This window comes from Lonchura striata, chromosome 25, assembly GCF_050655825.1.
Source record: "Lonchura striata isolate lonStrDom1 chromosome 25, ASM5065582v1, whole genome shotgun sequence".
Lineage (NCBI taxonomy): Eukaryota > Metazoa > Chordata > Aves > Passeriformes > Estrildidae > Lonchura > Lonchura striata.
Window position 1 is genome coordinate 2,035,460 of NC_140727.1, and position 10,032 is coordinate 2,045,491.

The following is a 10,032-nucleotide window of genomic DNA, read 5'->3' on the forward strand; positions in this document are numbered from 1 at the left end:
GGGTTTTGTAATAAAGTACAAAAAGCACGCTAGACCAAAACGAGGTTGGAAGCTCTGGTGACCACCTCAACAACCACAAAGCCCCAACCCCAGTGCCCCCAGCAGCTCCACGTGTGGCGGGTACCTTCGTTGTCCACGTCGTCGTTCATCAGCCCCCGGAGCCACCTCTTCCACTCCTCGTCGTCGGCCGTGCTGGGGTCGTACATGTCGGGGGTGATGTCGGGCGCGCGCAGCTCGGCCTCCAGCTGCCCCAGGGGAACGTCCTTCAGGGGCCTCTTGGAGCGGGTCCTGAAGGCAATCAGGCTGTCCTCCAGGGGCTGCGGGGACCAGCGAGGGTTCCTGGGGTTATCAGCCCGGCCAAGCAAGCCTAAACCCAAAATCTTTCTGTTCCTGATGCGGAGGATCGTTTGTTCCGTAGGATGAGAAAGCTGAGCTTTTCTCAGCTTTACCAGGCTCAGAAAGCTGAGCTTCCCTCAGCTTTACCAGGCTCAGAAAAGAGCTTTCCTCAGCTTTACCAGGCTCAGAAAACTGAGCTTTCCTCAGCATTACCAGGCTCCAAAAGCTGAGCTTTCCTCAGCATTACCAGGCTCAGAAAACTGAGATTTCTTCAGCTTTATCAGGCTCAAAAAGCAGAGATTTCCTCAGCTTTACCAGGCTCAGAGAGCTGAGCTTTCCTCAGCTTTACCAGGCTTCAAAAACTGAGCTTTTCTCAGCTTTACCAGGCTCCAAAAGTTGAGCTTTCCTCAGCTTTACCAGGCTCCAAAAGCTGAGCTTTCCTCAGCTTTACCAGGCTCAGAAAACTGAGCTTTTCTCAGCTTTACCAGGCTTCAAAAAGCTGAGCTTTTCTCAGCTTTACCAGGCTTCAAAAAGCTGAGCTTTTCTCAGCTTTACCAGGCTTCAAAAACAGAGCTTTCCTCAGCATTACCAGGCTCAGAAAACTGAGATTTCTTCAGCTTTATCAGGCTCAAAAAGCAGTGATTTCCTCAGCGTTACCAGGCTCAGAGAGCTGAGATTTCCTCTGCTTTACCAGGCTCAGAATACTGAGATTTCCTCAGCTTTACCAGGCTCAGAAAACTGAGATTTCTTCAGCTTTACCAGGCTCAGAGAGTTGAGCTTTCCTCAGTTTTACCAGGCTCAGAAAACTGAGCTTTTCTCAGCATTACCAGGCTCAGAGAGCTGAGATTTCCTCTGCTTTACCAAGCTCAGAAAACTGAGATTTCCTCAGCTTTACCAGGCTCCAAAACTGCAAGCACCACAGGCTGCTCTGTACCTGGTAGGAGTCCATGCAGACAGGGCTGCAGGCCAGCTCTTCATCCACGGCGTGCAGCTTCTCCATGAAGGTGCTGTCCTTGCTCTGCTTGGGTTTGGGAGGTGGTGGGGGTCCCATGGGCACCACCTCAGCACTGATGTGCCTAACAGCAGGTGATGTGGCCACCTCCACCTAATCAAAAAGGTGTTAAAAGGTTTTATTCAGAACAGGTCTTTCCAAGGACAGAGTAAATCTCTTTTTCTGCTCGACCAGAAATGGGAGAAATGCTTCACAGGAGGATGTGGATTTTTCCTATTACACTCACTTTGGTTTTCAGAAAATACAAAGAAATAAATATCAAGATTTTCTGGAAATTAAGACATTTATTTGGAAGAGCTGAGTATCGGTCTCAACATTACCACAGCTGATAAACTGTGGCAATTTACCCCCCCTCCAATTCACTGTGGCAGAATCCTCCCAAAAACAAACTCCTGGTGAGCAGAATGTGGAAATAACAATATAATATTGCTGGTTTTGATCCCAGTGTCAATTCTGATTCTTGTTTGCTGCTCCTTGGCCTGTATCACACTGCACCCACCACTCCCTCTGCCTGTGCACAGGCACAAAAACACTTTTATGCTTTCACCAAAACTCACTTTCTGCTCTTAAGCCAAGCACAGGAAGCCATTCTCCAGCACTCCTCAGAAATTACCAGAAAAATAATCATTATCTAAGGAACTAACAACAGTTTCTATACCTCTGCACAGTCACAAAAACCAAAACTCACTTTCTGCTCCTAAGCCAAGCACAGGAAGCCATTTTCAAGCACTCCTCAGAAATTACCAGAAAAATAATCATTATCTAAGGAATTAACAACAGTTTCTATGCCCAGAGCTTTATTTTAGACTCAGCCCTCCCTGCAAGGAAATGTGGTACCACCTGGGAGCTGGAATGACCCCACAGCTTTAGGAATTGGTTTTTTTGGGGGGGCGTTTGGATGAATAAATTAGGAAAAATGACTGTTTCCTCCAGCTTTACCTCACAGACTGTCCCTCCCTCCTCGTCAGAGGAGCGCCTGGTCCTGCACCTCTTGGCTCCACGAGGAGAAGAAGCTGTGCTCTCCACATCACTCTCCAGCAGGCTCTGCAGGGCAAGAGGTGCACAACACTCTCAAAAACCATCGAGCCACAAACCATAACTGTGGGAACCCAGGGCTGCCCTCTGGCTGCGCTGGGACCCCCTGGACAGAGCCCCAGAGACACTGGCTGTGATCTCTGGCCATGGAAAAGAGTTTTCAATCTCACAGGATGAATTACCAGCTCTGAGGGTTTGATATCAGTAATAATTAAGTGTGGCATGGGTGCAAAAGTAAAATTTCAGGATTCTAGATAAGGGGCCCAAAGGGGACAAGCTGGAGGAAATTGGGTGTGCCTTGTCCTTTTTCTCCTTCTTCATGCCCTCCATGTCTCACTGTGGTGTTGGCATTTTTCTGTTGGTTCAGGCTGGGGACACACTGTCCAACGTAGGTGACAGATATTGGCACGTTCTTGTAAATCCAGCCCAGGGAGTTTCTGGTATTTAATGTTTGTAACATTATGTACAAGATATAATGTTTGTAACATTATATATCAGAAACTGGGGACTGGGTTTAGGCTGGGGACACACTGTTCAATATTGGTGATAGATTTAGGCACGTTATTGTAAATATATCACAATAGTTTCTGGTATTTAATGTTTGTAACATCCCACTGAGGGCAGAGCCCCACACGCTGCCCTGCAGGACAGAGCTGGGCAGGGCAGCAGAACATGTGAGAGATAAACAGAATAAACAACCTGGAAACCAGCACAGACCAATTATGAATTCTTCTTTGGCAATGGGCAGAAAGACAGAGACTTTCTACAATCTGGGAATCATCAATACCACAGATTCCGACAAATATCTGCTCTAAATAACATTTCAAAGACTCTCTTCAAGCCAAAATGAATAGCAGAGCATTGAAGAATGATTGCTGGGAGGTTCAGGATGGCTTACAGGTATCCATGTGTTAAAATAAAGAGGGTTTTCCTGCCTGAGACACAAGCTGCATTTACCTCTTCTGCAGTCTCATCCTCCTCTTCATCATCAGGCTGGTATTCTTCATCAGAGGAATCATCTTCCTCCAGGGGAATGTCCACAAACTGAGGGGGCTGCACACAAGAGAAAGAGGGTGATCACCCTTAACAACAGGAAGAGGAGGAGATGAACAGTCAGAGCAAATATTTCACACTGAGGAAACACCCTGAAGCTCAGAAAGGAAATCCTGAAGAAAGCAAAGAAATAAATCACCAGAAGATTGGCAAAGGAAAGCCAAGTGGTGCAAGAACAGGCACAAATAATTTAATATTTATATGAGGGAAACTGCATGAGCAGACAGCAGCTCAGAGATGGTTTTAGCACACGAGTCTGCTCCAGCCCTCCTCTTTTGGAGGAAGCCTCCAGTATGATCTCCCCTTTCCCAGCAATAATTCACTTACCTTCACCTCGTTTGCCTTCTTAATTGGAGAAATATTCCACGTTGGAATCACCTAGGGACAGCAATAAAACCCACTTGGGCTGTGTCACACAGGCAGGGTCAGTCTCATCAATCTGAGGAGCACCTGAGCTTGTGGCCTTGATCTCCACAGTGGCCAAGCAACAACAGAGCTCAGACAAAACCTTCCAATCTCCCTTGGGATCTCCAGGAAGGGAATTCAGGACAATGGACACTGGGAGTTCACTGTCCTTGCCAAGCCTGACCTGATCAGCTCAAATTAATCCTTTCTTAACACTGCCTTGACTGATTCTTTGCACTTCAAGACTCAAATTACATTTAGGCTTCTCTTAGAGGGTCACACACACAAAAAAATAAAAACCACAAAAAACACAGAACACCAGGACAGGCTGAGCTGGGAGGGACAAGGATGGTGAGTCCAAAACCAAAAAACATTCACAGAACAACAGGACAGGTTGAGCTGGGAGGGACAGGGATGGTGAGTCCAACTCCTGGCCCTGCACAAACACCCCAAAAATCCCAGCCTGAGCACCCCTGGGAGCATTGTCCAAACCCTCCTGGGGCTGGGACCATTCCCAGCTCCTCTGGGGGAAGAAGTTTTTCCTCTATCCAGCCATTCCCGGGGCTGCTGTCACTGTCAGCAAGAGCAGAATGATTTACTCACCCCTCCTTTCTCCACCACTTCCTTCAGTTTGGAACGAGTCATTTTGGGCTCCTGAGAATTTAAAACAAGATAAAAGCAACAAATTCAGGCCTTTCCTTAATGAGATTTTTCCCCAGCAACTCTTTACTATCAGTAAAGTTATTATGAGTAAAGTATAGCTTACTATGAAGCTTTTCTCTTTTTTTAAAATTCATTGCCTTTAAATTCACTACCTTGAAATTAATTACATTTCAGACACCTCAAAAATAACTCCTCCTATTTCTGTTTTCATAATTTACACTCAGACACTTCGTCCAGGTGGCAAATCTGATCATGAAATCCAATTATTATAACAGGTAAATTACTTTTTTGTTCTACCTCTTCTCCACCACATCACATTGTAGCCCAGGAAGACTCTGTGCATTTGGAATAACTGATAAAACAAACTGAGCAAGTTTAACTTACAAACTTTTTAACTTACAAACAAAGGAATATCTTCTGTCTCACTGATGGCTGCTTTCACCATGGCCACCACGTGCTCATTTGTGATCACTTCCTAAAGGAACACACAAAACCAGGATGTTTATCAAAGAAAAACAGATAATACAACAAGTGTTAGAATAAACTACCTGGAAATACTCATTGTATTTCCTCCACGCTTTGGAATGACACTGTAGCAAAAATAACTGTTCAGAGATCAGACAGTCAAATTTAAATGAATTAATTTAAAATAAATTATTTTTTTATTATTTTAAATAAATTAATTAATTTAAAATTTAAATCACAGCAGCAACTAAAACATTTGCACTATGTTCTTTGGGAATGCTCCCCAGAATCAATTCCCAGCAGAAAGAAAATAGTCAAAACAAAAGCCCACACCGGTTTCCCTGAGATCAGTAATCAGTCATGTCATGTAATCAGTAAAATGAGCTGCTCCCAGTCACAGCAGGAATGATGCTGAGAAGCTGCAATAGAAAACCTAAAAAAAAAGGGGGGAAAAAGGGAAAAAAAAGGGGGGGAAAAAGGGGGAAAAAAAAGGGAGAAAAAAAAGGGAAAAACAATGGGGGCAAAAACAATGGGGAAAAACTATGGGGGAAAACAATGGGGGGAAAACAATGGGGGAAAAACAATGGGGGAAAAACAATGGGGGAAAATCAATGGGGGAAAAAATGGGAGGAAAAACAATGGGGGAAAAATGGGAGGAAAAACAATGGGGGAAAAACAATGGGGGAAAACAATGGGGGAAAAACAATGGGGGAAAAACAATGGGGGAAAAACAATGGGGGAAAAACAATGGGAGGAAAAAGGGGGGTGAAAAAGGGGGAGAAAAAAATGGGGGAAAAAGGGAGGGGAAAAAAGGGGGGAAAAAAGGGAGGAAAAGAAGGGGGAAAAAAGGGGGGGAAAGGGGGGAAAAAGGGGGAAAAAGGGGGGAAAAAGGGGGAAAAAGGGGGAAAAAGGGGGAAAAAGGGGGGAAAAAGGGGGAAAAAAGGGGGGAAAAGAATGGGGGAAAAGAAGGGAGGAAAAGAAAGGGGGGAAAAGGGGGGAAAAGGGGGGGAAAGGCAGGGGAAAAAAAGGGGGGAAAAAAAGGGAGGAAAATTGGAAGAAGAACCTGCCTCTGCTCTAAAACCTCCATCTTGCTCTATGTATTAATATTCTATATTCTATATTCTAAAACCCCAAACCCTAAATTTTCCACCCTGTGACATCCCACCCTTCCAATCAACTCCACACCCACAAAATCCCACTTCTGTCATTCCATTTTGGAATTTTTCTCCACAGCCTCTGGTCAAATGCAGTGTTCTCCTGGGAGCCAGAGTCTGCCAGCAGAGAAAATGTGAAATTCTCAGCAGCCACAACTCCAACAGAGCAAGAGTGAGGAATCCAAAGCCACCACACTCACGTGCAGGATGTTCCTGACGTTGACCACGGTCAGGTTGTGCTGCTTGGCTCCATCTTCCAGGGTTCGGTCCAGGGACTCGTCCAGTTTGATGTCACAGGACAAGGAGCCCTCTTCTTCCAAGCTTTTCCCTTCTCTTTTCCGTTTGCTTGCCTTCCTCCTCCTCTTCCTCCTCTCGCCATCCTCCCCGTCCTGCTCCTCTGAAAATCAGCAGAAATGGGATGGAAAACCTCGGCCCCTTCGCGACAGGAGGAGTTTGAAAAGAAACACAAACTGGAATTCTGCAAAGGACTTGCAAGATTCCTCTAGCAAAGATTCCCCTTGCAAAAACTCCCCTTGCAAAAACTCCTCTTGCAAAGATTCCCCTTGCAAGACTGCAAAGACTCTTCTTCCAAAGATTCCCCTTGCAAAGATCCCCCTTGCAAGACTCTTCTTGCAAGGATTCTTCCAAAGATTCTTCTTGCAAGACTCCTGCAAAGACTCTTCTTGCAAGAAACAGCAGAACTTCAATCAGCTGCTGCAAGACCACCCAAACAGAAACAGCCCTGAGAACCCAAAAGTCTTTTCAAGGATGGATTCAAGTTCTGCAGGACCTGGCTGAGTTATCTTAAGCACGTGGAGGTCTGCAGAATGAATTATAAAATGGCCTCAGAAGCCTTTTTACACCTTTAACAGTGCTGTAAAACTCCAGCTACCACGCAGCAGAAACAGGGTACAGTTTCAAGGACTTAAAAAGGGTTTTCCTGCTTTGCTGACTCATTTTCTCTGAAGCAGAGCAGTGGTTTTTAGTAGCCAAAAATTGCAGAGATCAACTCCAGCAAGTTCCGCCGGGATGCTGAATTATGGAGCACAAGATGAAATTTTTTAAAAACCCCACACCTACACAGCCCCCACCATCTTCCGCAGTTCCGCAGTTTGTTGTATCGGCCAGATTTATCCAAAACAACCCCAAATCCAAATTTTCCTCATCACCCTGCTGGGATCACTCACCAGCTCTGGTGTTCTTCGGTGGCTTCACCGTGGTGGGAACTCTGGCAGCAGAAATCTGCAGGGAGCTTCTCCCGGGAGACTCTGGCACTGCACCAGGGTTTTCACTTGGATATGGATCCCGCTGAGAATTCACTTCCACCTCTGTGTACAGCTTAGGGATTTTCCCTGGAAACAGAACACCCAGCTGTAGGGAGGCACACCACAGAGCAAAGGTAACACATTTGTTAGGTGCGTGCTACCCCTAACAAATTAATTTTCTCTTCATTTCCCACTAAATTTCCCCTTCAAACACATCAAACCAACAGCCATAGGTGGGATGCAGCTGCACAGGGCAGCAGCGGCTCCATCCTGCTGGAAACGGCCCCAGGCACAGAGATCCCATGGCAGCTGTTTCAGCACTGCTCCCTCACTATCAGCTGGGCACAGCCACGCTCAAAGCTGCCCCTGCCACATCAGCCAACTGCCAGAACCTGGGGATTCCTCCAGAACGTGGCTGGAGCCCCTGTTGTACAAGTGCTCCTGCCACAGGAGGGGCAGGCACAGCCAGGGGGTTATTCCCACCTGGAACAGCACACTTGGGATGCATTTCCATGGCCACTGTGGCTGCAGGGGTGGCTACAAACCCTTCAAACCCTTCCCCTCCTGCTCTGGGCAGGCTCACAGCCTAGAAAAGAGCTGGGAACTGTCCCGTTGCACCTCCTTCCTTGACACAAACTCGGCTTGCAGACAAATCAGGGGGCTCATCACAGCAGCACGAGAACCAGAGGTGATTCCCACTGGGAACCACAGAAACCATCCAACCTGAAGGGCCACTGCGGGTCACCTGTGCCACGCTGTGCAGGCAGGGCCATCGCAGGGCACGGGGCACAGGCGGTGGCCAGGCGGCTCTGGACGCTCCGCAGCCTCTCCGGGCTCTGCCCAGGGCTGGCACTGCCCAGGGCAGCAGTTCTGCCTCCTGGGCAGGGGCAGCTCCTGGGCTCGGCCCTGCCCGGGGCTCTGGGGCAGCGCTGGGGCTGGGGCAGGGCCTGGGGACACAGGGATGGACTGGGACGGACTGGGACGGACTGGGACGGACTGGGACAGACTGGGACAGACTGGGATAGACAGGGACAGACTGGGATGGACTGGGATGGACTGGGACAGACTGGGACAGACTGGGATGGACCGGGACGGACTGGGACAGACTGGGATGGACTGGGAAGGACAGGGACGGACTGGGACGGACTGGGATGGACAGGGACAGACTGGGACAGACTGAGATGGACAGGGATGGACTGGGACAGATTGGGATGGACTGGGATGGACAGGGATGGACTGGGACAGATTGGGACAGACTGGGATGGACAGGGACAGACTGGGACGGACAGGGATGGACTGGGACACACAGGGACAGCCACAAAAATCCAGAGACACCCAGGGACACCTAAGGACAGCCAGAGACACTGAGGGACACCCACGGAAATCCAGAGACACCCAGGGACAGCTGAGGACACCCTGAGACACTCATGGATAGACAGGGAGATCCAGGGACACACAGGAACATCTGAGTTCACCCAGGGACACCCACAGAATTCCAGAGACGCCCAGGGACACCTGAGGACACTCATGGACGCCCAGGGCTGAGGCCCCTCTCAGCTGGGGCTCCTCTCCAGGCTGAGCAGCCCCAGCTCCCTCAGCCTTTCCCTGTGGCAGCGATGATCCCCTCAGCTGCCTTCCCCACCTCACCACAGCCCGGTCCGTGTGGGGAGCGAACACAAACCCACAAACGCCACCCCAGCCAGGCCGGGCCACCTTCCACCGACCCCGCCTCGCTTCCCGGGGGGAGAAAACACCCTCATTTTAAACCAAACAATGGCAAAACGCCTGGTCCAGAGCCGCCGCTGCCGCCGGTACCTTCCGCCGCCGCCGGGCTGCCGGGGCCCGCGGGGAGCTCCGCCCGGACGGCGCCGCTCCTGCCGCCCCTCGGCGGCTCCGCTGCGGCGGGGCCCGGCCCGTCGGGAGCCCCGGGGCCTCCGGGCGGCTCCGCGTCCTCGCCGCGCTCCCGCGGGCTCGGCGGCCCCGCCGCCCTGCGCTTCTTGCAGGGCAGCATCTTCAGCGCCAGGGCCATGCCGGGGCTCGGGGCCGCTCCGGGGCCGCTCGGTCCCGCCCGGTCCCGCTCCGGGGCCGCTCCGGTCCCGTTCAGTCCCGCTCCAGTCCCGTTCGGTCCCGCTCCAGTCCCGTTCGGTCCCGTTCCGGCCGCCCGGTCCCGTTCCGGTCCCGTTCGGTCCCGCCGCGGGGCCGCTCCGGTCCTGTTCCGGTCCCGCTCCGATCCCGTTCGGGCCCCGTTCGGTCCCGTTCCGGTCCCGTTCGGTCCCGTTCCGGTCCTGTTCCGGTCCCGCTCCGATCCCGTTCGGGCCCCGTTCGGTCCCGTTCGGGCCGCCCGGTCCCGCTCCTGTCCCGCTCCGATCCCGTTCGGGCCCCGTTCGGGCCGCCCGGTCCCGCCCGGTCCCGCTCCTGTCCCGCTCCGATCCCGTTCGGGCCCCGTTCGGTCCCGTTCGGTCCCGTTCGGGCCGCCCGGTCCCGCCCGGTCCCGCCCGGTCCCGCCCGGTCCCGCCCGGTCCCGCGGCCCGCGCAGGAACCGGAAGCGCGCGGTGCTCGCCCCGCGCATGCGCGCCCGCGGCCGGTCCCGCCGCGGCCCCGGTGAGGCGGAGCCGTGAGGGGGGGGGGCACGGAGCGCGGTCAC

At 51.2% G+C, this 10,032-nt stretch overlaps 1 protein-coding gene across 4 annotated transcripts in view; it reads right to left on the reverse strand.

Moving 5' to 3' along the window:
- The window catches only part of GON4L (gon-4 like), a 39,462-nt gene extending 30,030 nt beyond the window's left edge, over nt 1–9,432 (reverse strand). For 3 of the 4 annotated variants that reach the window (XR_014950060.1, XR_014950059.1, XM_085560589.1), the window contains exons 1-10: nt 9,204–9,432; nt 7,311–7,475; nt 6,324–6,520; nt 4,905–4,979; nt 4,445–4,495; nt 3,764–3,814; nt 3,341–3,436; nt 2,288–2,392; nt 1,271–1,441; nt 125–317 (exon numbers count right to left, since the gene is read on the reverse strand). Coding sequence is in view for 2 of the 4 variants with exons in the window: in XM_085560589.1 (XP_085416715.1) it covers nt 125–317; nt 1,271–1,441; nt 2,288–2,392; nt 3,341–3,436; nt 3,764–3,814; nt 4,445–4,495; nt 4,905–4,979; nt 6,324–6,520; nt 7,311–7,475; nt 9,204–9,417 (1,318 nt within the window). In the remaining 2 variants the exon portion in view is untranslated. Of the gene's footprint in view, nt 1–124; nt 318–1,270; nt 1,442–2,287; nt 2,393–3,340; nt 3,437–3,763; nt 3,815–4,444; nt 4,496–4,904; nt 4,980–6,323; nt 6,521–7,310; nt 7,476–8,111; nt 8,270–9,203 lie in introns of those variants that run through there. The other variant, XM_085560591.1, reaches the window with a different exon arrangement.
- Nucleotides 9,433–10,032: the final 600 nt, after the last annotated feature.